Raw genomic sequence first — 24995 nt, forward strand, 5'->3', positions numbered from 1 at the left:
TGTGCAGTTTATGTGTACTTGAGTTCTTACCAAAATGTCTAGGCTGTGATTTCTAGCAATAGTCTGTCATAAACAGTGTTGTCTTGGTCGTCTTATAAAATAAACTAACATACCAAACAAAATAAAATAAACAAAAGCAGACAAAATTTTTAAAATGTAGATTTGATGCTTGAAGTTCCATTCTTTACATCTGAAATCCACCGTCTTCCTTCTACATTTACAACTAATACTTGCTATAAAGCACTATTAATCTCCTTCATTCAACAGTGAAGCTACATTACCATAAATAAATCCTGTGGCTCACATGGATATTCATAATGATTTATTGTTAGCCTTGGTGGCAAAATCTGTTTCTTTGGATATGAATGCTCTTTCTTTTCAAACTCTTTTAAGTTCTGGCTGGTTTCTTTCTCATATCTCTAGAATGCTCTGCAGATAATACATTGCATCACAATATAATTTCTATTTGCCTGTAGAGGTAAATAAGCTGCCTTTCAGAAACCAAGGTACCCATTCTAATTAGGAGTTTATTTTTAGACTTTCAATATACTTCTTATGAAGGAATAGAATAAATTAGTTTTGATTTAGATGGGGTTACTTTAAGTTTATTAAATAATTTTCTACAAGTAAAATAATAAATTATTTTCACTTCCTTGGCTTTGATCCTATGTTAATATGATTCTAAATTAGTGTATGGCTTAAGGAGGTTTTTGACTCACTGGATTAGCTAATATGATGATAGATTTATAAACTAATTTGTCTTACTACAACAAAACTGAGAGTTAAAGGTGGAGCTAAATGTTGGGATCTTAATATGTCAATTTGGAGCTCCAGGTTTTATAAGAATGTCAAATAATTTATGTAAGGTAACAAATCAAGAAGATTTTATTTTTTTAAACATTTTTTTAAAGATTTATTTATTTATTTATTTAACAGAGAGAGAGAGAGAGAGAGAGAGCATAAGCAGGGGGAGCTGCAGAGGGAGAGGGAGAAGCAGGCTCTCCGCTGAGCAGGGAGCCCAATGTGGGGCTCAATCCCAGGACCCTGGGATCATGACCTGAGCTGAAGGCAGACGCTTAACCGACTGAGCCACCCAGGTGCCCCAAAATCAAGAAGATTTTAAATTCATGTTTAAAATGAGGTAGATTGCTCATAGTTTAGACAAACAACTTTTAAGTGTTCACTAATAGAAAACTCTTCACTAGATACTCTGCTAATCTCTTGAAATTCCTTCAAAATTAAGTTGCTACATGAAAATAGTGCAGATAGAACATCTACTGAATGGCATGTTTTCAGTGAATAAGGAATAAAATATCTGAAAATAAGTATGTGAGGAATTGTGGATTCTCTGCCATTTGAGGTCCTTTCAAGTTAAATTTAGTTTGCTCTGATGCCTAAAATATGCTTATCATAACTTTATTTAGAGGCCTTATGAATGATAACCAAAGTAAGAATATAGACCACATGTACAATGACAGGTTCTGTGGGAAATATACTCATTTCTAACTTGAGCCAACAATATTCTCTTCTGCTGAATGACCAGATGCTTTTTGAACTGATATTTGATTATATTCAGTTTAACACTTAATTATATTCTTTCTTGAGTTTTTCTCTAATTTGTTCATGTGTAGTAGAAATAATCTAACATAGTTATGGTAGACTCCTGGTGTTGCCCTTTAGCTGTGTGTTCTAAAATTTAGTTAACCTCTCTGAGACTCTATATGCTTACCTGTAACATAGATATAACATGTAGCGTCTGTAAGACAATTTACTTCCTAGGGTTTTCTTATCCTATGTGAAGAGGCTAGCTTAGCAGTAGTTGCTTAGTATGCACTAATTCCCTCCTTGTCCTCCATTTTGTATTTCATCTTCCCTGAGTAAGTTGTAGGATCCATGGGTATTCAAGCTCAAGTAATAAAGTTATTAATTTTATAAACAAAAGATATTTAGAAGTGTATTGTATGTATGTATGGAGAAAGAATGAGAGAGAGCAAAAGAAAGACTTTCTTCTAGCAGAAAAATAATAGGAGTTTAATAAACACATATTGTTATATTGCACGGAACATGAGATATCATCATACATGACCAGCAAGCACATATTTGGTCTTGGACTTTGAGGAAGTCTGTCTTTTCCCCACCCACTTTTTCCCCCACGCAAATTTAGAAACAATTGAGAATTAGTCAAAGTAGATGGGGATCAAAATATCAGCCGATTCTCAATTGTATAATTAGACAAGATTAACCACCCGGTCACAGCCCATATTGGACAGTTAAAAATTTGATGACCGTAGCCCAGAACAGATCAGAATATGTGCCTTCTACAAACAGATACATCCCAAAGAACAAGAAGGAGAGAGAAGGAAGAGCCACATATGTCCACTTCCTTCTCCCAAAACCATGGTTTAGATGCCCCTCATCCTTCCCAAAGAAGACACAGGTGTGGAAGGGGGAGAAAATCCTGGGAAAACAGGGTGGTAGAGGTGGATATAACCCTTCACATGAAAAGAATCATCTGGAGGGCTCCACCCTCACAGACTGGTGCTAGGCAACTTTGTAAACCCCTATTCCACCTTCCCCTGCTTTCTTTACTTTTCCTTTTAGCTACATTGGCCTCCATATCTTGTCCAGACTTTCACTGGCTGCACCTTCTTCCTCAAATGCTCTTCTCCCAGCCCTTGGCATGAGTGCCTTTTGCTCAACATTTTTGGTTTCAGTTCAAAAAGCATGTCTTGGTGAGCCTTTCTTGGACAATCTTATTAGAAATCTCCTTTCCCATTCTCTTTCTTGCTCATTACCACATGTTGTTTTCCTCATAGCACTTAACCATTCTCCCAATAAAAAGTAAGCTCCATGTCTTGTTCAGTGCTTAAACACATTGAATAGTGGCTGCCACAGTGTAAGTGTGTAAGTAATAATCAAATGAATGATAACAGATGAATGTATCAGTAATTCAGTAAACTTTTTGTAGGGTTTACTGTATACCATGCTTTCTGCCAATTGCTAGTAACATTAAGGTTAATAAGATGGTGTTACTTTATTCAAGGGGCTTTTTGATAGAGGATTCAAGTACATAAACCTCTCTTTTTTATAACAGGAATGAGCACAGAATATTAGGTAGCCAAAGAGGAGGGTGTCTTACTCTAGCTAAGTGATCAGAGGATGTAAGATTTGGTAGATCAGGAGTTTCCAAGTAAACATGGAATACAAGTATCTTAAATATAGAAGAGAAGATGTGTGTGTGTGTGGAGGCTTGGCAGCAGCAGAGAACATTTTAATTAAATGAATAACAGGCAGCTAGTGAGTCTTGGGATGCATAATGTATATGGAGGGATGATAAGAAATAGGGTTAGAGATATATGCAGGAGCCAGTTTATGAGAAGATTCATGCCATTCTAAAAAGTTTGGACATTATCTGGAATTCTAATAGACACTTTAAATTTTAAGCATGGGTGTGATAAAATCAGATTTGTGTTTTAGAAAAAAAAAATAGTACAGAAAATAATGAGGTTAGACAGCATTCAAAACCAGTGCAAAAATTATGAAGCCGTTCAATTATCTGGGCAAGAAACGAGGAGAATCTGTTTTCTTGAACAAAAAAATGTGAATTGTAGGTAAGCATATAAATTACCATAACTCAGCATTATATAATAGCCTGTCTCATGACCCAGCGTGTACTGAGTTCTTTGTCCATCCTGTGGAGTTCACGTAACTGTATGATCATGCAAAACCTCTCTCCTGCTCAAGGAATTTAAATGCTAAGAGAGAAACAAAAACAGTAAGCAACTGTCAGAACTCTAGGATGGAGTGAACCCTTCCTAGTCACCTCTCTGTGTGTATACTTCCAAGGTGTAAAATGATCCCAAAGATGGAGAGGATCTCGTTAATTCCCCACATTACCATTGTTTTTATCAGGACCAGCACCATAATTTGTAAGGCCCAGTGCAAAATGAAAATGTGGGGTGCTTTGTTTAAAAATTATTAAAAATTTCAAGACAGCTGTAGCAGAGCATTAAACTAAGAGCCCTACTGAGCCTGGGACCCTGTAAGCTGGCTGGTCTTGGTCCTTATTGGCTTTCTCTAGGGGCCAGGCTCCTAACTGGCTTTGAGTTTTAATTCCTGGGAGCAGTTGCCATTATTGGATTGTAATTTTATTGGACTGCAATTCTTCTTGCACTTGGCTGAGAACATTCAAGGGTTGGAGGCATAGGATAGCAAAGCAGAGCAGTAAGAATACATACTTTGGATACAGACTTCTTGGGTTTCATGTCCTTTTTATTACTTACTGGCATCTAGGACGAGATAACAAAACTTCTCTGTTCCTCTGTTCTCTGACTTCCAAAATGGGAATAATAAGAGTAACTGTGTTTTAGGATTGTTATGAGGATTGAGTTGATTCATGTAGAACACTTTGCAAGGGAATGAAGCATGGCAAGTGCTTGGGTTATTTTTCTTATTATTTTGAAGATTGTATTCTGGAAAATAAACTTTGCTTTGTTCCCCATAGTGCAGATAAACCATTCAGAGTGAGTTTTGTCATTCAATGAACAGAAATGGTTAATATTAATGTTAATTGAATTTATCAATCACTTACTGTGTGATTTTCATTTTTGTGTTTTAAGATGTTTTTTCCTATCCCCAAAACATAAAGGTATCTATGTTTTTCTACAGAAACTTTTACATGTAGAACTTTAATAATTCATTTTTATGTATGGTATTAGATAGGCATCCAATTTCTTTTTCTTTGTGGAGACACTGACCTTTTCTATCATCCCTCCCTCCACTCCCACTCCGACTTCACACTCCAGTGTACCCAGTGATGCAGCCACCCCGGCCACCCTTGCTGTCTCTGGAATTTGACTCTGCTGGGTCTTTGTACATAGTATTCACTCTGCCTAAATTTATCTTCCTCCAGATATTATACAGATGACCACCACGGTCCTTCATATTCTGGCTCAAATATCCCCTTCTCATTGAGGCTTTTGAAGTTTAAAATTACAACATTCCCTCTCTTCACCGCACACACACACACACACACACACACACAGAAGCACATTCCCTACCACTCTCTGCTTTACTTGTGTGTGTGTGTGTGTGTGTGTTTTGCACAGCATTTAATTGCCTTATGAAACACTAAATATTTAACTTATTTTTTTTTTAGTTGTCTTTCTCTCTCCACTAGAATGTAAGGTCCATGAGGTTGGGAATAATATTTTTTTCTTTTGTTTTGTTATATTTTCAATTTCTAGAGCAGTATCTCCTTCTTAGAGAATTTCAATATTCTTTTTCCAGAATAATCCAGAGCACATGATAAACATTATCATCTTCAATTTTCTTCTTCAGATAGAGTAGTGCTAACTCCAGCTCCACACATGTATTAATAAAGAGGCATCTGGTTAGGAAAATTCTGGGTGACTTCTTTTTTTCCCCTGTTCTTTCTAGAGTCAAGGTCAAGACAAGAAAGCAGCCCCACTCTTTCTGTCTGTCACAGTAGGTTTTTTCACTATCCACACACGAAGCGAATTCCAACTTTATGTGTTTCTAGGTGGGAGAGTCTCCGCCCAAACATCACTCTATGCTCTGGCCGTGCAGTCTTTGTCTCCCCTTTCTTGATTTAATGCATCTATTAAAAGCCATGTCCTCATTGCCAACAATGGAGAAATTTCATCAAAGGCCAGTGCTCCAAAACTTTACTTGCCTGCCTTTTAAAACATACATTTATAATCTATTTTTGAAAGCATTTCAAAAAGAATTTCAAAGAAAACTAGAAGAAAAGGGGGAGGAACCTATGGGACATGTCAACCAATTATAGCTCAGTTGACATTTGGGACCCAAATTATAACCCAATGGCAGTTGAGTATTTATTAGTATTTTAGAATTGGTATTTATATTTCTGTGTATGAAAGTGTTATTATGGTTATATTTTATTTTATTTTTTAAAAGATTTATTTATTTATTTGAGAGAGAGAGAGCACATGCATGTGTAGGGCAAGGAGCAGAGGGAAAGTACCTTCAAGCAGACTCCCCACTAAGCTTGGAGCCCATTGCAGGTGTCTGTCTCACCACCTATCAGATCATGGCCTGAGCTGAAACCAAGAGTCTGATGCTTAGCTGACTGAACCTCCCAGGCACCCACAATGGTTATATTTTCGACAGATGTTGGCAAGGATTCAGAGAAAGGGGAACCCTCCTACACTGTTGGTGGGAATGCAAGCTGGTGCAGCCACTCTGGAAAACAGTATGGAGGTTCCTCAAAAAGTTGAAAATAGAGCTACCCTATGACCCAGCAATTGCACTCCTGGGTGTTTACCCCAAAGATATAAATGTAGTGATCCAAAGGGGCACATGCACCCCAATGTTTATAGCAGCAATGTCCACAATAGCCAAACTATGGGAAGAGCCTAGATGTCCATCAACAGATGAATGGATAAAGAAGATGAGGTGTATATACAATGGAATATTATACAACCATCAAAAAATGAAATCTTGCCATTTGCAAGGAGGTGGATGGAACTACAGGGTATTATGCTAAGTGAAATCAATCAGAGAAAGACAAGTATCATATGATCTCACTGATAATGAGGAATTTGAGAAACAAGACAGGATCATAGGGGAAGGAGGAAAAAATGAAGACAAAACCAGAGAGGGAGACAAACCATAAGAGACTCTTAATCTCAGGAAACAGACTGAGGGTTGCTGGAGTGAAGGGGAGTGAGAGGGATGGGGTGGCTGGGTCATGGACATTGGGGAGGGTATACACTATGGTGAGTGCTGTGAATTGTGTAAAACTGATGAATCACAGACCTGTACCCCTGAAACAAATAATACACTATATGTTAATAAAAAAAATTAAAAAAATCAAAAGGGCCTTTATCTTTTATAAATTTATTCTGAAATATTTGCAGATAAAATGTTATGATATCTGAATATTCTTAGAAATAATTCAGGTGTGCATGAAAGGGCTTTTTTAAAAAAAAGCATGTCCATGTGATTATTGAAGCTGATGGATGGATATATTGGGTTCATTTGATATGTTTGAAAATTTCCAAAATTAAAAAGATACATGTTTTAGGGGCACCTGGGTGGCTCAGTTGGTTAAGTGACTGCCTTCGGCTCAGGTCATGATCCTGGAGTCCCGGGATCGAGTTCTGCATCGGGCTCCCTGCTTGGCAGGGAGTCTACATCTCCCTCTGACCCTCCTCCTTCTCATGCTCTCTGTCTCTCATTCTCTCTCTCTCAAATAAATAAATAAAATCTTTTAAAAAAAAAGATACATGTTTTAAATTGAATTAAAAACAAACTTCTTCCACATTCAATTTTCTGTGTGCCAGCAGAGTTTCTCCAGATATATAGTCTGCCTTATTGGTAGAAACTAATGTCTCTGACTTTCCATTCAAGAAAAAAAAAATGTAGATGGCTATATTTTCATCCAGTTATGATTTTCACTCATCCATCCCCTTATTTATTCAACAGTCATTTATTGGATGCCTCCTAGGTTTTAAGCACTACAAGACCTGGAGAGCAGAGACAGACAAGAAAATAGAAGGATGCAACGTGAATCTTTCTAGAGGCATGGAAGCATGGGAAGAGGGCTACTTGGCTGAGGGTGGGGTGGGAAAGACTTCTTGAAAGAGGTACCCATTTGTTCAGTCTCAAAGGAAGCATAAAGGGTTACCTAGATAAGGAGGGAGAAGGAATACACTGAACTTACCCCAACACTAACCTGTCCCCCAACAAACCTTGTTACATATTACCAGATTCCAAACCCTGAACTAATTACATTCCATTACCTGATTATTCTTCTTTAAAACCCCAAAAGTTATTCTAATTATTTCCTTTCGAGGTACCAGAAGATAAATATTTTCCTAAGTTCCCATACCTGATTGACATTCCAGACTCACCAATTCTAAGTTATTACATCAATACTAAGCCAAAAAAAGGAATTTCAAAACCTAGAGGCTTTATGTTGATGCTGCAAAATAATGAAAACAAGAAGACAGGAAATAACATGCAGCTCACGCATACAAGGGATAATTAAGAGTCTTTGTCTACATTGTGCTAAAATTTATAGTTAGAAGTGGAAAACTTTATTTTGATTGGTTTATCTTTACAGTTATTTTAACTTGTCTTACTACTATCCCCAAAACAAAAACTTTAATATCAAACTGATATTAATGTCTAAAGGATCCCCCCACACCTTACATTCAGGTAAACCATTTTTTACATGTAGACATATCCTAGAAGGGACATTGCACAAAGTTGCAGAAATGAGGATTCATGTGGTTGAGCCATAGTGAGTGGTGGTGCATTTTGAGCATGGCAGGCAGATAGCTAAATGATAACACTTGACTTATCTGTAAGAAGAACAGAGGATCTGAGGGTCTGAAGTTGCTAGTTGTATATCCCTGAGTTGTGTTCTCCTTGTGCTGTGACACATAAGCTTGACCTGGAAGTCCTTCTGTCCTCTAGCTGTCAAGACAATGCTGGGTAGTAATAGCAACCTTTTATGCCTATGAAGGCATAAAGCATTAAGAAGTTAGGGTAATATGGATTATTTAAAAGAATTGTTTTGAATATATGATTCAGTATTCATGCCTAATAATGATTATGTCTTGAGTTTATATCTTGATGACATCTGTGTCCCTCAAACCTGCCTATATACAAGGCAGTGTGGTGTTGCAGAGTATTTCACTATTAAGGCTGATGGAGTACAATGTGTTAGGGATCCCTGTAGCAAGCAGCCACTAGACATTTCATCTGCTAAAATGAAAAGGGGTCTGCATGGAGGGAAGATAAATCCCTGTCATTTCAGCACGGGTTGGCGAGAAGAAAAGAGAAGTGCAATTTGTCATTATAAATAGTGTTGTTAACCCTCCTCATTTATAGTACACATTTCCAATTATACCCATTATGATGTACTTAGCTAGAGGGCAGGTTGCATTTTTTAAGTGTGTTGAGAGCATTAATGATTTAGCTAGTGCTCATTTGTTTTCTATTGCTTGATTAAGCATGCTGCATTGTCTTTTTCCTGTTTTACATATTGGAAGAATAAGACATGTGAGCTTTAAATGTGCTAAATCAGTGATTCTCTGCCCTGGAGATTTTTTAAATATACCAATATTTGGGCACCACCCACCAGAGATTCTGATTTAAATAGTTTGGGTTGGGGGGGGGCATTAGGAGTCTGTAAAAGCATCCCTTGAGATTCTAATATTTAGCCAGCATTAAGGACCACGTGGGTTGAGTAGAAAGCAAGATCAGTTGTGGGTGACTTCAGTTATCATATATAGAGAAAGGAAGGGCCACACTCAAAGGCCACACATAAGGTCAGCTTTACAAACTGCAGATGTTTTAAGAGCTGTAGTGGTGAGGATAGCAAGTAGAGGAATCTGGAGATAGTCCCTAGAAATTAAAACTATTGCATAGGCTTCAGTGAGTGTATGGTATGTGCCATAGAGAGAACATGTTTATTTGCCTCGGTGGTTGTCCTAGATAGTTTATGCAGGTATAAACATGAATTGCTTCGTCTGAAATTAAGGGTTTGCATTTTTAAGGAATAAGGAATTTTAAGTGGACACACACACACACACAAACCACACACATTACATTTGCAAGATGCTTTAAATCCAATTTAATTAGGCATTCCTAACAGCGTCCTATGAGTTGGCTCAACAGTATTACCCACACAGGATAAGCAAGAAAATTGAAGCTCTGAAAGGTTAAGTGCGTTGCCCAAGGTCATATAGCAATTCAGTCAATGAGCTGGGATTAGAAATCAGAGCCCTGGAGGTCCTGTCTGTTGCCAGAGCCGTTGAATGTGGCCTCTGTTGCAAAGTGAATGATGATTATGAACATTTAAGAATATAGAGTACATTTTTTTTCAGGCAACATTTTAAAATGAAAGAAGTATATAGATATCCTGGAGCTTATTTTCAATTTTCAAAAAAGCTTTGCAATTTTGTTTAATTTCATTGGTATATAGATAGGCTCAGTGTTCATTTTGAAGTACTTGGAGGTCTAGGCTGGGAGGGAACTTAGGGGGTTGGGGGAGACTACTTTTGATGTATCTGCTTTCTATCTGGATCACCAAGATGAATAGGAAAGAAGTACATGAAAACTACTCAGAGTTTTTCTAGGGCATTGTGGTGTGCACTATTTAAGCCTTCCATTGCTCCTCAAACAAAGAGCATACTGGATCGATGGGCTTTGGATAGTAAATACAAAGTTTATATTATCATCTTTGAATACTTATAAAACTGTGGAGAACTTCTACATTATTATCCATCCATCAAGTTTCACTTCTGCTTCACTGGGGAGATTTAATAATGCATGTACGTACGCTTCAGTATCACGCACAGCACCTATGTGTGTCTCCTACATATATAGCAGAAACCTGATAAATATTTATCAACAATGACAACACTGTATGTGTTAAGTGCTTGTGTCCAAGAACTCAGAATCACAGTATCTGTTTCTCCAGATTTAAGTGGGAGATGGTTGGGCTGGTGGTGAATCCTGGTTTGTAACTTTCCTAAAAGGAAATCTCAGCAATGATTTTGAATAGACTAGAGAGGGGCATTCTCTTGTGTATAATTAGTCAGTAGAGAGAATGTTCTTTTTAGGGGATTTAATGCTGAAGAAACTTGTGCTGTCTAACATCACACTGTGATCTCTGTCCATTGAACTGACATAGAAACAGACTTCTTAATGACCATTTGGAATTTTTGCCAAATGGAAGTTGTTTTCTCTTATAATAATGCTTCACTTTGATTAAACGCCACTTCTCTTTAGTTATATAGCTTTCATTCGTGATGTTTCTATCTTAACAACACATATCACGTAGCTCCAGTCAATTATCTTCAGGTAAGCCCTATACTTTCCTTTCCCTTTCATTTTTAATTTAATGATTCATGAACAAATGTGCTTGGGGCACAAGACCATCTTCTTCAGATGCATGAACTGCTATCTGAAGCAGAACTCTGTGGCAAGAAATAAAAAGGCCCAGTGATCAGATTGAGTAGATAATTTTAAGAGCAGCAGTGCAGTCTACCTTTTCCATACATTTGAAATGCAACCCTACACTGCAGTGAGAAACAAAATGTGCTTGTTTCTTACATTTGCATGGGGGGATGGTTTTTTTTCAGAGTGATCATATAATTTTCATACAAACAGAGGCACTGCTGAAAGCGAGTGGATGAGCTCTTCTTATGTAAGCTGGGTAACAGACGTTAACTAGGACTTCTTTGAGCAAACAAGGTATTTGATCACCTTATCTGTTCCTCTCCAATGATACGAGAAAGTGGTTGATACAAATTGCCTTGCAATTGTAATTTAATTTACCAGGAATGTGGGATGATTTTCAGCCACTCGTGGTCTACTCCTGGATGCTTGGAACATGGCCCAAGACATAGCACTGAATAGAAGACCAGCTTGTTTGTCACATTTTTCTTTTAATGTGAAGAAGCCTCAACTCTTGAAGGGTTTCCTCTTCTATATATATATTTTAAATCTTTCTTCTCACCTTCTCTCATGAACTCATGTTGGAGAAGACTCCTGGTATCAGGCAATATGCATGTGCTTTACAGGCAGTATTTCATTGAATCCTCCCAGCAATCATACGGAATAGAAACTTTTATTTGGTCTGTTTTACAGCCAAGGAAGCTGAGGTTTAGCAAGATTAAAGGACTTACCTGGAATGTAGTAGGCACCTGAGTTGTAACTCAACCTCAGGACGTATTTACGTGTGGTTCTTTATATGATAGGACTCTTCAAATATTGGTGCCATCTTTTTGCGTAAAGATCAATTAGAGGGGAATCACCAGCAGATTTTTGGTTCTGTTTGTTTAATGGTAAACTTGATATGTAAATGGGGAGGACAAAGAGCACCGGATGAGAATCAAGAGTTTTAAGGCAATGAGCCTGGAAGAATATTGGTGCCATGAAGCAGAATGAGTCACTAAGATCTGTTAGACCTATTAATAATGGAGATAATTGAGAAACAAGGGAAATTCAGAGTAGTGATTTTTTTTAATCGACTTTCAGATTTCTGCAGATTGGCAGCAGAATATCTGCTGATATTCAATAGGCATTAAGAGATATTGCTGATACACAATCATCCCTCATCTACTTTGCACACCCGCTTGCTTTTAGAAAACTCCCCTCCTGTGGTCCTCTCCAGCCTGCCTCTCCTGTCAACCAGTGCTCATATTCACTGTGCTCTACCATGCTCCACTTGCTCTTTGCCTACTCTCAGACTTCAAATCGATTGGAAACTTAGGGGGTCAATTCTTTAGCCCCAGTCTTTGATTGACTAACCCTGACACCAGGGACTAGCACTCATGATCTTCAGTTCAGTATGATGTGCCCTAGCTTTCCTGGCCGTGAATCATCCAGAGCTACTCTTTACAGACGATTTCATCCACCTTTGCTGCCATCTTTCTGGGAAAAGACTGGTATAGACCTTCACAGAGAATCTATAAATCTCTCTTATTCTTTCTATACTGATAAATAACTCACTTGTATATTTCTGATGTTAAATATGGCTCTTGATGTTTAAGCTGCCATCTTCTCTAAATGTTACTTCTTTTGACTATAATTAATAACTTAAGTGTAATTATGCCTGATGACTAAGTGGTGATAAAATATGCATAAATCAAAATTGAATTTAGACTAGTTGTTTATTAGCCATAATCATGGCTGAACAGTTATTTATGTTTGCAAACAGGAACTTTAATTTATTGTTATTTTTCATAGGCCTAATGAGATTGGAAGCGTCACTCACCAAGCCCCACAAGCACTGTGTATATTGGCACTTGAAACCTTCTGCCAACTGAAGAATTGATTAAAAAGAAAGAGGTATTCCTTGGGAATAACAGAGGAATTATGATGTGAACTCCTCCCTGGAATGCCCCTCACTCTTTGTTTCACCATGAAGTCTCTTATGGAGAGATCATGGACTTCGATGTCTGTTTAGCCACAGTTTTAATGGCATAGTTTTAAAAGTTTCAGAACTAGCTAGGTGACTTTGGGCAAATGATTTAACTCCCCCACCCTCCATTTTCTTATCTGTAAAGTGGGAACAATAATGATAATTTTAAAATAAGATGCTTGGGTGGCTTGGTCTGTTGGGCGTCTGCCTTTGGCTCAGGTCATGATCCTGGGGTCCTGGGATCGAGCCTCGCATTGGGCTCCCTGCTCAGCGGGGAGTCTGCTTTTCCCTCTGCTTGCTGCTCCCCCTGCTTGTGCTCTCTCTTTGACAAATAAATAAATAAAATCTTAAAAAGAGAGAGAGAGAAGAAACTGCTCTTCTCTTTAAAAAAAATAAAAAATAAAATGAAATAAAATAAGATAGCATATGCAAAATGCCCAGAAGCGGATCTGATATAGACTAAGGAGACACTTCCCGGAAACTTATAATGCATTTTACACACATAGGTAATCCAAATCTTTACCACCTTCAAAGTCACTATCTTCCATTCTCTGTCTACTTCCCTGAAATCACTGTCGGTGTATTCAACAGAAAGGGAGGCTCTGTTTGACATCAGTTCCTGAGAGCTTCCACTTAGCCTTTTGCTCATCCTCTGCTCTCTGACTTCAGACCTTGATGTTGGGTGCTACCAGATGCATCCTCTTCTCTTGCTAATTACTTCTTGGATTTCTGGAATTATTGTCCTTCCTTGGTACAGAACTGCTCCCTGCAGGCTGGCTCCAAAGTAGAGGTGGAGTGAGAACGCTACTGACTGTTCCCAGACGCTGCCTGCCCTTAAGTTTCCATGACACCAGCTAAATCATGTCGCTTGTGCACAAGTGACTCTGCCGTAGGTCTGGTTATAAGTTGAGGCACTTACGTCACAGAGGGTGGAAAAATCCTTTAAAGCTGAATGCTAAATATGACCGTTCCAAAGTTTAAGGACCAAGAGACACATTACACAGAAAAATTTTTAACAGCTATCTCGCAGATCCTGGTGTTGTTTCCCTACATCAAGATCATCCCTTATCTCTGTTTCTCTCTTTGAAAACATGCACATTTTTCTTCATTTCTGTACAGTGTCAATCAGCTTTCTTTCTGAAAAAATCTAGCCTCTATTCTAAAAGTTTGTTTTGTCCATGGAATCCATCTTTCTCAGCCCCACCCAACCCGAACCTCTGTAGGGCAGGATAACTGTGTTCCCTAAACTTTGAATGACTTGACCTGGAATTACACCATAAAGCAGAAAACCTCTGGGTGGGAGTGTTCATTGTATGTGTGTGTGTGTATGTGTGTGTGTGCATATGCATGCATGCCTGTGTGTACACAGGCATGCAGTGGGAGGGGAGAGACACTGATCCATGTTCTCTCTTAATGTGAGGTAAAGGCCTCTGTTTCATTTTTCCTATTCTTTTCAGTTTTTATTTCTGGGTCTTCTAAGATAACCCTTGGACAACATACACACACAGAAACCCACACATATACAAATCTTAAGGGTAAGCAATAATTTTCAGAGTAAGTACAGTGTAACTGGAATTAACTGACAATGGGAGAAGAGACTTATTCCTAAAGGCATAATTATTTACAAAGCTGGCCCCACCCAAATGAAGATAGCTTTATATTATTATGCAGAACTGTTTTTTTTGTTCATTGAAGTATAATTGACATACAATATCCTGTTAGTTTCAGGTGTACATTATAGTGATTCAATATTTTTGTGCATTATGAAATGATTCCCATGATGTCTAGTTAGCATTTGTCACCATATAAAGTTATTAGAATATTATTAACTATATTCCTGATGCTAAAAAGTACATCCCCATGACTTATTTATTTTATAACTGGAAGTTTGTACCTTGTAATCCCCTTTCCCTATTTTACCCACCCCCCGACCCCTGCCCCCTTTGGTAACCAACAGTTTGTTTCTTGTATCTATAAGTCTGTTTCTATTTTGTTTTGTTTGTCTTGCTTTTTAGATTCCACATATAAGTGAAATGATATGATACTTGTTTCTCTGTCTGACTTTCATTTAGCATAATGCCCTCTAGTTCCTTCCAAGTTGTTGCAAATGGAAAGATATTCATTTCTAATGGCTAAATAATATTCTATTGTGTATATATAGCACATTTTCTTTATCCATTCAGTTATTGATGGACACTTAGATTGTTTCTGTATCTTGGCTATTGTAAATAATGCTTCAGTGAACAGAGGGATGCATAGATCTCTTTGACTTGATGTTTTCATTTTTTTTTTCAGATAAATAACCTGAAGTGGAATTGCTGGATTATATGGTAGTTCTATATTTAATTTTTTAAGGAGCCTCCATACTGTTTTCATTCCCAACAGTGTGCAAGGGTTCCCTTTTCTCCACATTCTCACCAGCACTTGTTATTTTTTGTGTTTTTGATAATAGCCAATTTGACAGGGTGAGGTAATACTCATTGTGGTTTTGATTTGCACTTCTCTGATCATTAGTGATGTTAAACATCATTCCATATGTCTGTTGGCCATATGTATGTCTTCTTTGGAAAAACATCTATTTAAGTCCACTGCTCATGTTTCCATTTTTTTTTTTTATATGAAGCTGCATGAGTTCATTATATATTTTGGATATTAACCTCTTTTTTTTTTTAAAGATTTTATTTATTTATTTGACAGAGAGAGACACAGCGAGAGAGGGAACACAAGCAGGGGGAGTGTGAGAGGGAGAAGTAGGCTTCCCACTGAGCAGGGAGCCCAATGCACGGCTCGATCCCATGACCCTGGCATCATGACCTGAGCCAAAGGCAGATTCTTAACAACGGAGCCACCCAGGCACCCCTTGGATATTAACCTCTTCTCAGATATATAATTTGCAAATATCTTCTCATTCAGTAGGTTGTCTTTCTGTTTTGTTGATGGTTTTCTTTGCTGTGCAAAAGGTTTTTTAGTTTGATAAAATAAATATAATTGTTTATTTTAGTTGTTGTTGCTCTTGCCTGATAGACTGGTCCACAAAGTATTGCTAAGAACAATGTCACAGAGCTTACTGCCTATCTTTTCTTCTAGGAGTTTTATGGTTTCAGATGTTATATTCAGGTCGTTAATCCATTTTTAATTTACTTTTCTGTATGGTATAAGATAGTGGTCCAGGTTCATTCTTTTGCATGTAGCTGTCCAGTTTTCCTGACACCATTTATGGAAGAGACTGTCTTTTCCTCATTGTATATTATCTCTTTTGCCATAGATTAATTGACCATATAAGTGTGGATTTATTTCTGTTTCTATTTTATTTCTATTCTAATTCATTGATCTATATGTCTGTTTTTGTGCCAGTACCATGCTGTTTTGATTACTGTTGTATACTTTGTAGTATACTTTGAAATCAGAGAGTATGATTGATTCCTCCACTTTGTTGTTTTTTCTCAGGATTGCTTTGACTTTTGGGGATCTTTTGTGGTTCTTTACAAATTTTAGGATTTCTTATTCTAGTTTTGTGAAAAATACTATTGGTATTTTGATGGGGATTGCACTGAATCTGTAGATTGCTTTGGGTAGTATGGACATTTTAATAATATTAATTCTTCCAATCCATGAGCATGGTATACCTTTCCATTTATTTTTTTCTTCTTCAGTTTCTCTCATCAGTGTCTTGAAGTTTTGAGAGTACAGGTCTTCTACCTCCCTGGCTATATTTATTCCTAGGTATTTTATTATTTTTGATGCAATTGTAAATGGGATTGTTTTCTTAATTTTTTTCTTTCTGATAGCTGGTTGTTAGTGTATAGAAATACAACCAATTCCTGCATGTTAATTTTGTATCCTGCAACTTTACCAAATTCATTTATTAGTTCTAATAGCTTTTTGGTGGAGTCTTTAGAGTTTTCTATATGTAGTATCATGTCATCTGCAAATAGTGACAGTTTTACTTCTTCCTTTCCAATTTAGATGCTTTTATTTCTTTATCTTGTCTAATTTCTGTGACTAAGACTTCCAATACTATGTTGAATTAAAGTGGCAAGAGTGAGCATTCTTGTCTTGTTCCTGAACTTAAAGGGAAAATGCTCAGCTTTTCACTAGAACTGTTTTAAGTACACATTTTTTTTCTCTCTTTAACCTTCTATTTTATACTCCTCACAGGACCTTAAGTACTTTTAGAAAAGGGCCAATTATAACATTCTTCCCTGTCATATAGTAGCATGTCTCCTTTGATTTTATTAGCATGTCCTGGTAGGAAACAGGTGGCCCATTTAAATGGGGCAACTGGGGAAAATTTAATGAAGGGGTTATTTACAAAAGACTGGGAAGGGTTACTTAAGGTCACAGGGGATGGTTCAGTATGTGGACTAGTGACATTTAGGATACTGAAATTTGATAGAGGTAGGAACAATTAGTAGGACTATAACTGTAGGAAAGGGCCATTCCATAGAAACCATGGCTTTTGGTTGAGGTAAAGAACAAGCTGACGTGATCCAGAACATGAAATCTGGTGGAATAAATTCCCTGATCTTCCTCTTCTCTTATCATCTTTTCTCCTTGTATTGTGTGCCCCATCCTTCTGTTGGCCAAACCCAACCAGAAGCCAATGGAAAAGAGAGTCACTGATACACTCCTATGATTAGTTCCCCAAGTACAGTAGATTAAATATGGGTAAAAAAAAAAAAAGCAAAGTAGGGGAATAGATCTGTAAGTAGATGGAAAAGATCCTATACATCTGCTTAACTTAGTCAAGATCATGAAATGTATAAGTATATTGGTTTCCTCTTCTTCCCGTAATCTCATTAAAATAATAGAAATGAATTATAAAAGCCCTAATTCCTTGTTAAAAAAAATAGAGAGGACCGTCAGTGGATTAAAGCTCTAAACTCATTTATGAAAAACTTAATAGACAAGACTGAGGAGTAGAGAAAGTGATGATGCAGCACAGGAAGCTATGACCTAACTTATCAGGAATGTGGACTGCAAGAGAAGAGGAAGCTCATCTACCCACAGAGATTCTTTAGAATGGTGGTGGCTGGTCTGATAGAGGGCAGGAGTGAGAAGTGGGACTGGAAAAAAATGGGTTATTTAAAGCCTTTAAATAACCATTAGAGGCATAAAAATAGTGATACAATTATAAAAAATTGAAAGGTGGTGCAAAGTAAACTCCCATCAGTTATAGCAGAAAGTCAATAAATGATGTCTAAAATTAATGAATCAAGAAGCAATGACATAAGCTTATTATTTATAAATTTGGAGATAATCACAGAAGAACTAAATAGAGTTCAAAGTGTTCTGGAAGGAAGACAGGGAATTGGTTGTGGGTCAGTTGTTTCTCACTGTAAGTCTTTGTACTAAAGATTTTTTTTAAAAAACATGTGAATATATAATTTTAATGAAAGCTCTTTTTTTCCCCTTTTGTCACACTCCACTTAGTTTGCTGGCTTTCTAGAAATTTTCTTCTTAATGTAGTTAGATCCATTATCTGTCCTGAGCCTACCAATTAATTCCATGTTCTATACCACCCCTTCTCTTCGTTCTTTGCAACCCGCCCTCAACATGTGCACACTCACAAGCCAAATGCACACATTTTCCATCTGAATGCAGCTACCTGTCTTACTCTATGAATTCCATGCACCCATTTATGTCTCAGCAATGCCTTTTCTCAAACTTTCCTTGGCCCAAAATGGCTTCAGCCTTTTTTCTTTTTCTATTAGGATTTCAAGTCCCAGAATAAAATCTGCCTCCTCCCGGAGCTGTCTGATTCCAGAGACAAAAATGATTACTCTTTCTTCTCTACTCTCCTAACACTGCACACTGTTGATACTTCTCGCTCTACTGATGTCTTAAACTTGGTGTATCTCTATCTGCCTCCTTTTCTTTCTGTTTAATTATAAGTTCAAGAATTTGTATCTTTATATCTAGTGCAAGTTTTGCACATGGTAATTGAAATAGTTACTAGCCACTGTAATGTAATTGATTTTTATTGTTGTTATTGATTTAAGAGGAATCTAAAGATTATGGGATGAGTGCCCCAGCACATTAAAGTGAACATCGGTTGTCTTTATTGAGATGCCTATTAATACTTCTCCTTTTCAGCCAAACCAGAAAGTAGACAATATTTTGTTCTGTCACAATTTTAGTGCCTTTTCCCTAAATTCCAATTATATACATATTGTCTCAGGTTATGAGGACTAAGAAATGTAAGAAACCAATATCCATAAATAAATAAATTACTAATGTATTAATTTTAATGAGTGTTCGCATTTTTGAAAGTTACCCACAGAGGGAAGTGCCTTGCTGGAGGGAATGAATTGCTCATATAAAACTCTGGGCCCTTGAGCTATTGTTTTGAGATCAAAGAGAGTTTCTGGGGTTCCTCAGATTATGCCATGTAACTCTTATGCCATAGGTAATATACATTCTGATTAATTTAGAGCGTAGTAAAACAGTTGGAAAACGAACTTTGCATATAAGAACAAATAGACTTGAAATCACTATTATTGACTGTTAACTATCTATCACATAGGAGTAAGACTGAGTATAACATGAAGTATTAACCCCTGGTCTTTGCTTGTTATTCTCATTCCCTAAGTAGTCTTACCACACGTTCTTACTTCCCTCCCTCCCTTCTTCCTTCCCTCCCTCTCTCTCCCCCCCCCCCCCCCCTCGTCCTTCCTTCCCTCCCTCTCTCTCTCCCTTCCTTCCTTCCCTCCCTCCGTCTGTTCCTCCTTTTCTTCCTTCCACCCTTCCTCCTTTCCTTCCTTCCTCCCTCCCTCCCTCCTTCCCTCCCTTCCTTCCGTCCTTCCATCCTTCCTTCCTTCCTTCCTTTGACTAACCCTGGACTTTTCCCTGTATCCACATAGAAGGGCACTACAATTTTATTTTTCCTTTACTTCAGGAAATGCCACAGTAAAACAGTCTCGATACAGGATTATCATCCAGGAAGCAGCCAATGGAGGCCAAGAATGCCCAGATACCTTATTTGAAGAGCGAGAGTGTGAAGATATTTCATTGTGCCCCATATATCGGTAATTAGTTACCTTTTGAAATAATCATTAGATTTTAGTATAAATCATGACCTATTTTCTTTATATAGTTTATAAGTTTTAGTGAGAAGTAAGAAGAGATAATGTTTATCTTTAATAGCTCAATATTTTCCTCTCTTATTTTGAATATATTTTGAGGGAGTAAAAAATATGAAACTCTAGTTAACAGAACAAAAGAAACAAACATGTTTTGATTTTAAGTGAGATGCTGGAGTTCTGCCACCCAGGCAATCAATTTTAAGGATTAAGTTCCAAAGATATTCAGGATAAAGTCTTTACCTGGAAAACAAGCACACACATAAGTTACCTCATTCTATCATTTTCATCCTAAAGCCTTTAATCAAGAACTAAGAACAAATATGTACTTTTAAAATAATTATTTACTTTCATTAAAAAAAATTGGTTCTTAAGTTTTGTACACATTTTAAGAAACTATCCTCTTAGAAAAAGAAGTTTAACCTACAGATAAAATATACATTAAAAAAAAGGGAAAATGACTTTTAAAGTATTTATGGTACTTACATGTTCCCTCTTGACAAATTAGTGATTTTTATTTATAAAAGCAATGCCTGAGATTTGTGTGTTTAGTCATTAATGTCCATTCTTTTAATGTTGGATTGAAGCTTTGCTTTAGAGTACATCTGGATTAAATCCATTCACTGTTGAGTTTTACTGATTTGTGAAAAAAAAAATTGTCTTAAAGTTCATATAGTTAGCACACTTAAAAATGCCTTTAATAAAAATGTCTGGTGTTTCTCCTGATTATTTGAAAAACTATAACTTAAAGCTATGAAATTCAAGGGCTAATTTGTTTGGGAAAATACAGGTTATTTTTCTTTTTCCTTCTTTCTCTCTCTCTCTTTTTTTTAAAGAAGACTCCTCACATTAGATAAAATTAGAGTGTCATTGAAGAGTCTGCATTACTATCAATTTTATAATCCTTTATTCTCATTGTTTCTATCTAATGGCCAGTTTAAGGAGGATGGGAATAAATACTGGGAACATGCCCAGACTACCAGTGTTCCTTCATTAACCACAAGGCTGCTGTGGAAACACTGTCAATATTCATCCCTTTGTACCATATATAAATATTGAAACTTCTGAGCTGAGCAAAAGAGCTCTTGGGGCCAATTGAAAAAATTAGCCAAATCAAATGTTATTAGACATTTTTATGAACCCAGGGCTTTTATAATCAGAGAAAATCCTAGATGTTATTAGTGAGATTTTTCCTTTCTCTTGTCCCCTTTCTTTACTCTCTGGTTGCACTTTATTTTAGCCACTCATGTTTGAACTCGTTTCCATCATTGACCTCCTGCCATTTTCCCCAGAAACCAGTTTTGGTGTGTCTGGATTGGATCATTGTTATCGTTTCTCTTGATGCCTAGTTTAACATGTATACAAGTTATCAGCATGATTCTCTGCTCCTCAGTAAAACACCCTTGAATTTTGAGCAACATGATTCCAATTTTTGCATCCCTCCTCATTGGTATGTTAGAGAGGCAAGCTAATATAGGACCTTTATCATTATCTTCTGAATCTTCTTTTTGACTCCATTAAGGTGATATATTCACATGCTTACCAAGTTAAAAAAGAATCAAAATGTCTGTAGAAATTTCTCTGTGAATCTGAGCCTCTCCCAACACATTAAGTTAATAAGCAAAAGGGAAGACAGCATGGTGATGTATCCTTACATAGAATTGACCATGAAGTCAAGGGTCTGTAGCTGAACATTCAGGGTTTTAGGAGGTACAACTGGCCTGCTGAGCTGTGCAATCTCAGACATTTCACTTAACCTCTCTGAGCCCAAGTTTATCATTCCAAAACTGACTTTAACAAGAGTTCTGAAATTCTTTCTATTTCACTTTATGCAGTACACTAAACTAGACTGAACTCCATAGTCTCATTTTGATCTAGAAAGCCTCAGTAAACTTAAGGAATCTGAAGGAATGCTACATAACTGTTGAAAAATTGGACAAAAACCCTTTGCCACTTCAGTTTCTGTGTTTTGGAATTATACTAAATGAATCTATGCATGTGCAAAGTAAATTTACAATTATTTAAAATTAAGGGGTGATTTCTTTAAGTGATAAGTTTTTGTTTAGCTGTTTCTTGATTTTTCTACAATTGCTCAACTATTCCCAGTATGGAGGCCACTTGAGTGAGGTCAATGATTATATTATATGCAATATTATTGACCAGTTTTGCAAGATGAAAAAATTCTAGAGATCTGTATATACCAATTATTTCATCTCGCAAAGCTGGTCAATAATATTTTTGCTTCATGTTTCTGTTTCATCTTTGGAAGTAGCATCTCTTATCAGAGGTATTAGCTCATATGAAAAAGTGTGAAAATATACTAAGGAAAGAGCAGAATCTGTGGTTACACTTAAGGTTTGGGTTTTCTGGTACATTCTGAAGAGACAAGTTTAAGGATATAAGTCAGTCTGTCCTGTGGGTCATAAAAATAGAAAGTTTTGTTTACCTGAGAAAGGAAAACAGTGAGAAACCACAAGACTTCCTTAGAGAATATTTTCTTTGAGGACTAGAAATATTGATGATTCATCAGAGGTGGATCCATTCCTCTTCCATGAGATGAACTATCGCGTAAGATAGGTCCCTGTGACTCCCCACCTCCCTTTTACTTTATGACTTATTGAGATGTCTGAGTCATTTTAAAGTCTTAGACACCACCTTATAAAAACTTTTGAAGCAGAAGATCAAGTGTGAAGGTTTACACCCCAAACTTTTAGATTTTCAAGCCTTGATACTCTAAAACTCCAGTGGGACATAGGGTTTTTTTTCTTTCTCTCTTTTTTCCATTTTCCTCCTCCTTCTCCTTCTCCTCCTCCTTCTACTTTTCTTTCTTTCTTTTTTTTTTAAGGTAATTTTAGATAATAAGGAGGGTAAACCTTCTAGGTTTGATCTTTGCTTTTAAGGATTTTTACTGCCACCTTGCTCTATGGACTACAGCTTATATGGAAAATGTCCACATTTTTAAAAATGGAAATACTACATTAACCATGAATCTAGGGTAGAGTGGACTATTGTCCTCCCTAGTGCATGCCAGGGCTCCATTTTATGACATTGGTTTTAAATCCATTTTTATTGAATTACTGTTTATGTGATGTATTTCTTCCGCATGTTTGTCATGGTGAAATTCTTAGTCTGCTGTTCTTTGTAATCACAGATGGAAACCACAGAAATGGAGCCCTTGTATCTTGGTGCCAGAGTCTGTCAGGCAGGGGATAATGGGCAGCAGTGAAGGCTGTGGAAAAGGACTACAAACAAGAGGTAAGGGAATTTTAAACAGTTTTCCTGTTAAGATGTAATTTTAGATTATGTTATTCTTATACACTATTGCTTATTTTATATTTAAATAATTATGATATTATTGGATTGAATTATTTATACTTACCAGTATTTGAGTTTAAGTTTGGCATTAGGTAATGTTGATATTATACCATCTTTTAACCAAAACCAGCTAGTGTATCTGAGAGTTAATGCAATGGAAGCAGATATCTGTTCTCAGTCGTTTGCATATCTCAATGCTTCTGTTCCAAACACATACTGGACATGATCCAAGGAATGAAGAATATGTCTGTGATTAGACCAACAGTATACATTGCACTTTTAGGTGCTCATTAATATTTGTGAAATGAATTAAGAGTAATTGAACGAATGGACTAATCTTAATAACCATGACTTAAATGTAATTGTTATATTTATACTTACTATGTGTTCTATATAATATGCATAGAAAGGAACTATTTAAATTCCTAGAAGACATTGCAGGTAGTCTTCTGGATCAAAGTAGAAGTGCTTTTAATCATCAATGCCTAGGTGTGACATATTGAAATCTCTGAAAAGCACTCAGCCTCATCAGACTGCTCACTTTTCTGTTTCATTCATAATCCAGGTACCAATCAAATGAGGCTTGATAAGAAGTGCTTTATTCTTAAAATCTAACCACTTTGTTGGTAAAGGGAGGTATGTAGCAAAATCAGACCCTGTGGAACCAACTGCATTATACTGGCTTTATAATTTTTTCTAAAAGGCATATTTAGAATTAAGTGTCTCTTCCTGTTGTGTAAGTTAACGTATTGGTCAGGATCAGTCAAGCAAGCCAGCACAATAACTCCCTGCTTTGTCTGTTGATTCAGAGCTGAGAGGAGCCCCCCATGGCCAGGTGGCAGTCTTAACATCCAGGTCAATGGAATCTCATTGTGTCTCCTAATGGAAGCATTGCTTCTTTTGGAACAAAGACCTATAGGGCAGCAAAATATAAGATCACAGGAGACAGGAAGCAAACATTTTACTAGTGCGTCACCAGGGGTTATAGAGAGTTATGCCACTTCTATTCATTCCCTCCACTTGATCTCTGGACCTATGAATCCTGCCTAGGGGGGAAACAGTACCAAAAATCAGGTGCTAATTCAGAGCATATACAGCCTTCTGTAAAACCTTGTGTCAGCCCTGCAAGGTATTGCCACCTAACTGGTATTTTAATTGAGTCTGCAAAAGACCTTTCCACCACTCTGTCAAGCCAGCTGCTTCAGGGTTGTGGGGGACATGGTAAGATCAGTGAATTCCATGAGAATGGGCCCATTGCAACACTTTGTTTGCTGTGAAGTGAGTTCCTTGATCAGAAGCAATGCTATGTGGAATACCATGACTATGGTGCAAGGCATTTTGTAAGTCCATGGATGGTAGTTTTGGCAGAAGTATTGTTTGCAGGGAAGGGAAATACATACCTAGGATAAGTATTCCAGTAAGAATAAAGTACTGTCCTAGATCTATGATGGAAGTGGTCCAGTGTAATCAACCTACTACCATGTAGCTAGCTTGCCACTCTTGAGAGTGGTGCCATATTAGGGACTTGGTGTTCCTCCCTGTTGCTGGCATACTGGGCACTCCGTGATGGCCACAGTCAGGTTCACATTGGTGAGTGGACGTCCATATTGCTGAGGTTATGAATAACCTCCATTCCTGCCACCATGGCTACTTTGTTCATGAACCCATTTGAT

At 37.1% G+C, this 24995-nt stretch overlaps 1 protein-coding gene across 1 annotated transcript in view; it reads left to right on the forward strand.

Annotated features, from left to right (window-relative positions):
* The window catches only part of THSD7B (thrombospondin type 1 domain containing 7B), a 727150-nt gene that overhangs the window by 374971 nt on the left and 327184 nt on the right, over nt 1-24995 (forward strand). The window contains exons 10-11 of the mRNA XM_021695876.1: nt 19824-19953; nt 23159-23262. Coding sequence (XP_021551551.1) covers nt 19824-19953; nt 23159-23262 — 234 coding nt within the window. The remainder of the gene's footprint in view (nt 1-19823; nt 19954-23158; nt 23263-24995) is intronic.

This window comes from Neomonachus schauinslandi, chromosome 3 (genome assembly GCF_002201575.2).
Source record: "Neomonachus schauinslandi chromosome 3, ASM220157v2, whole genome shotgun sequence".
Taxonomy (NCBI): Eukaryota; Metazoa; Chordata; class Mammalia; order Carnivora; family Phocidae; genus Neomonachus; species Neomonachus schauinslandi.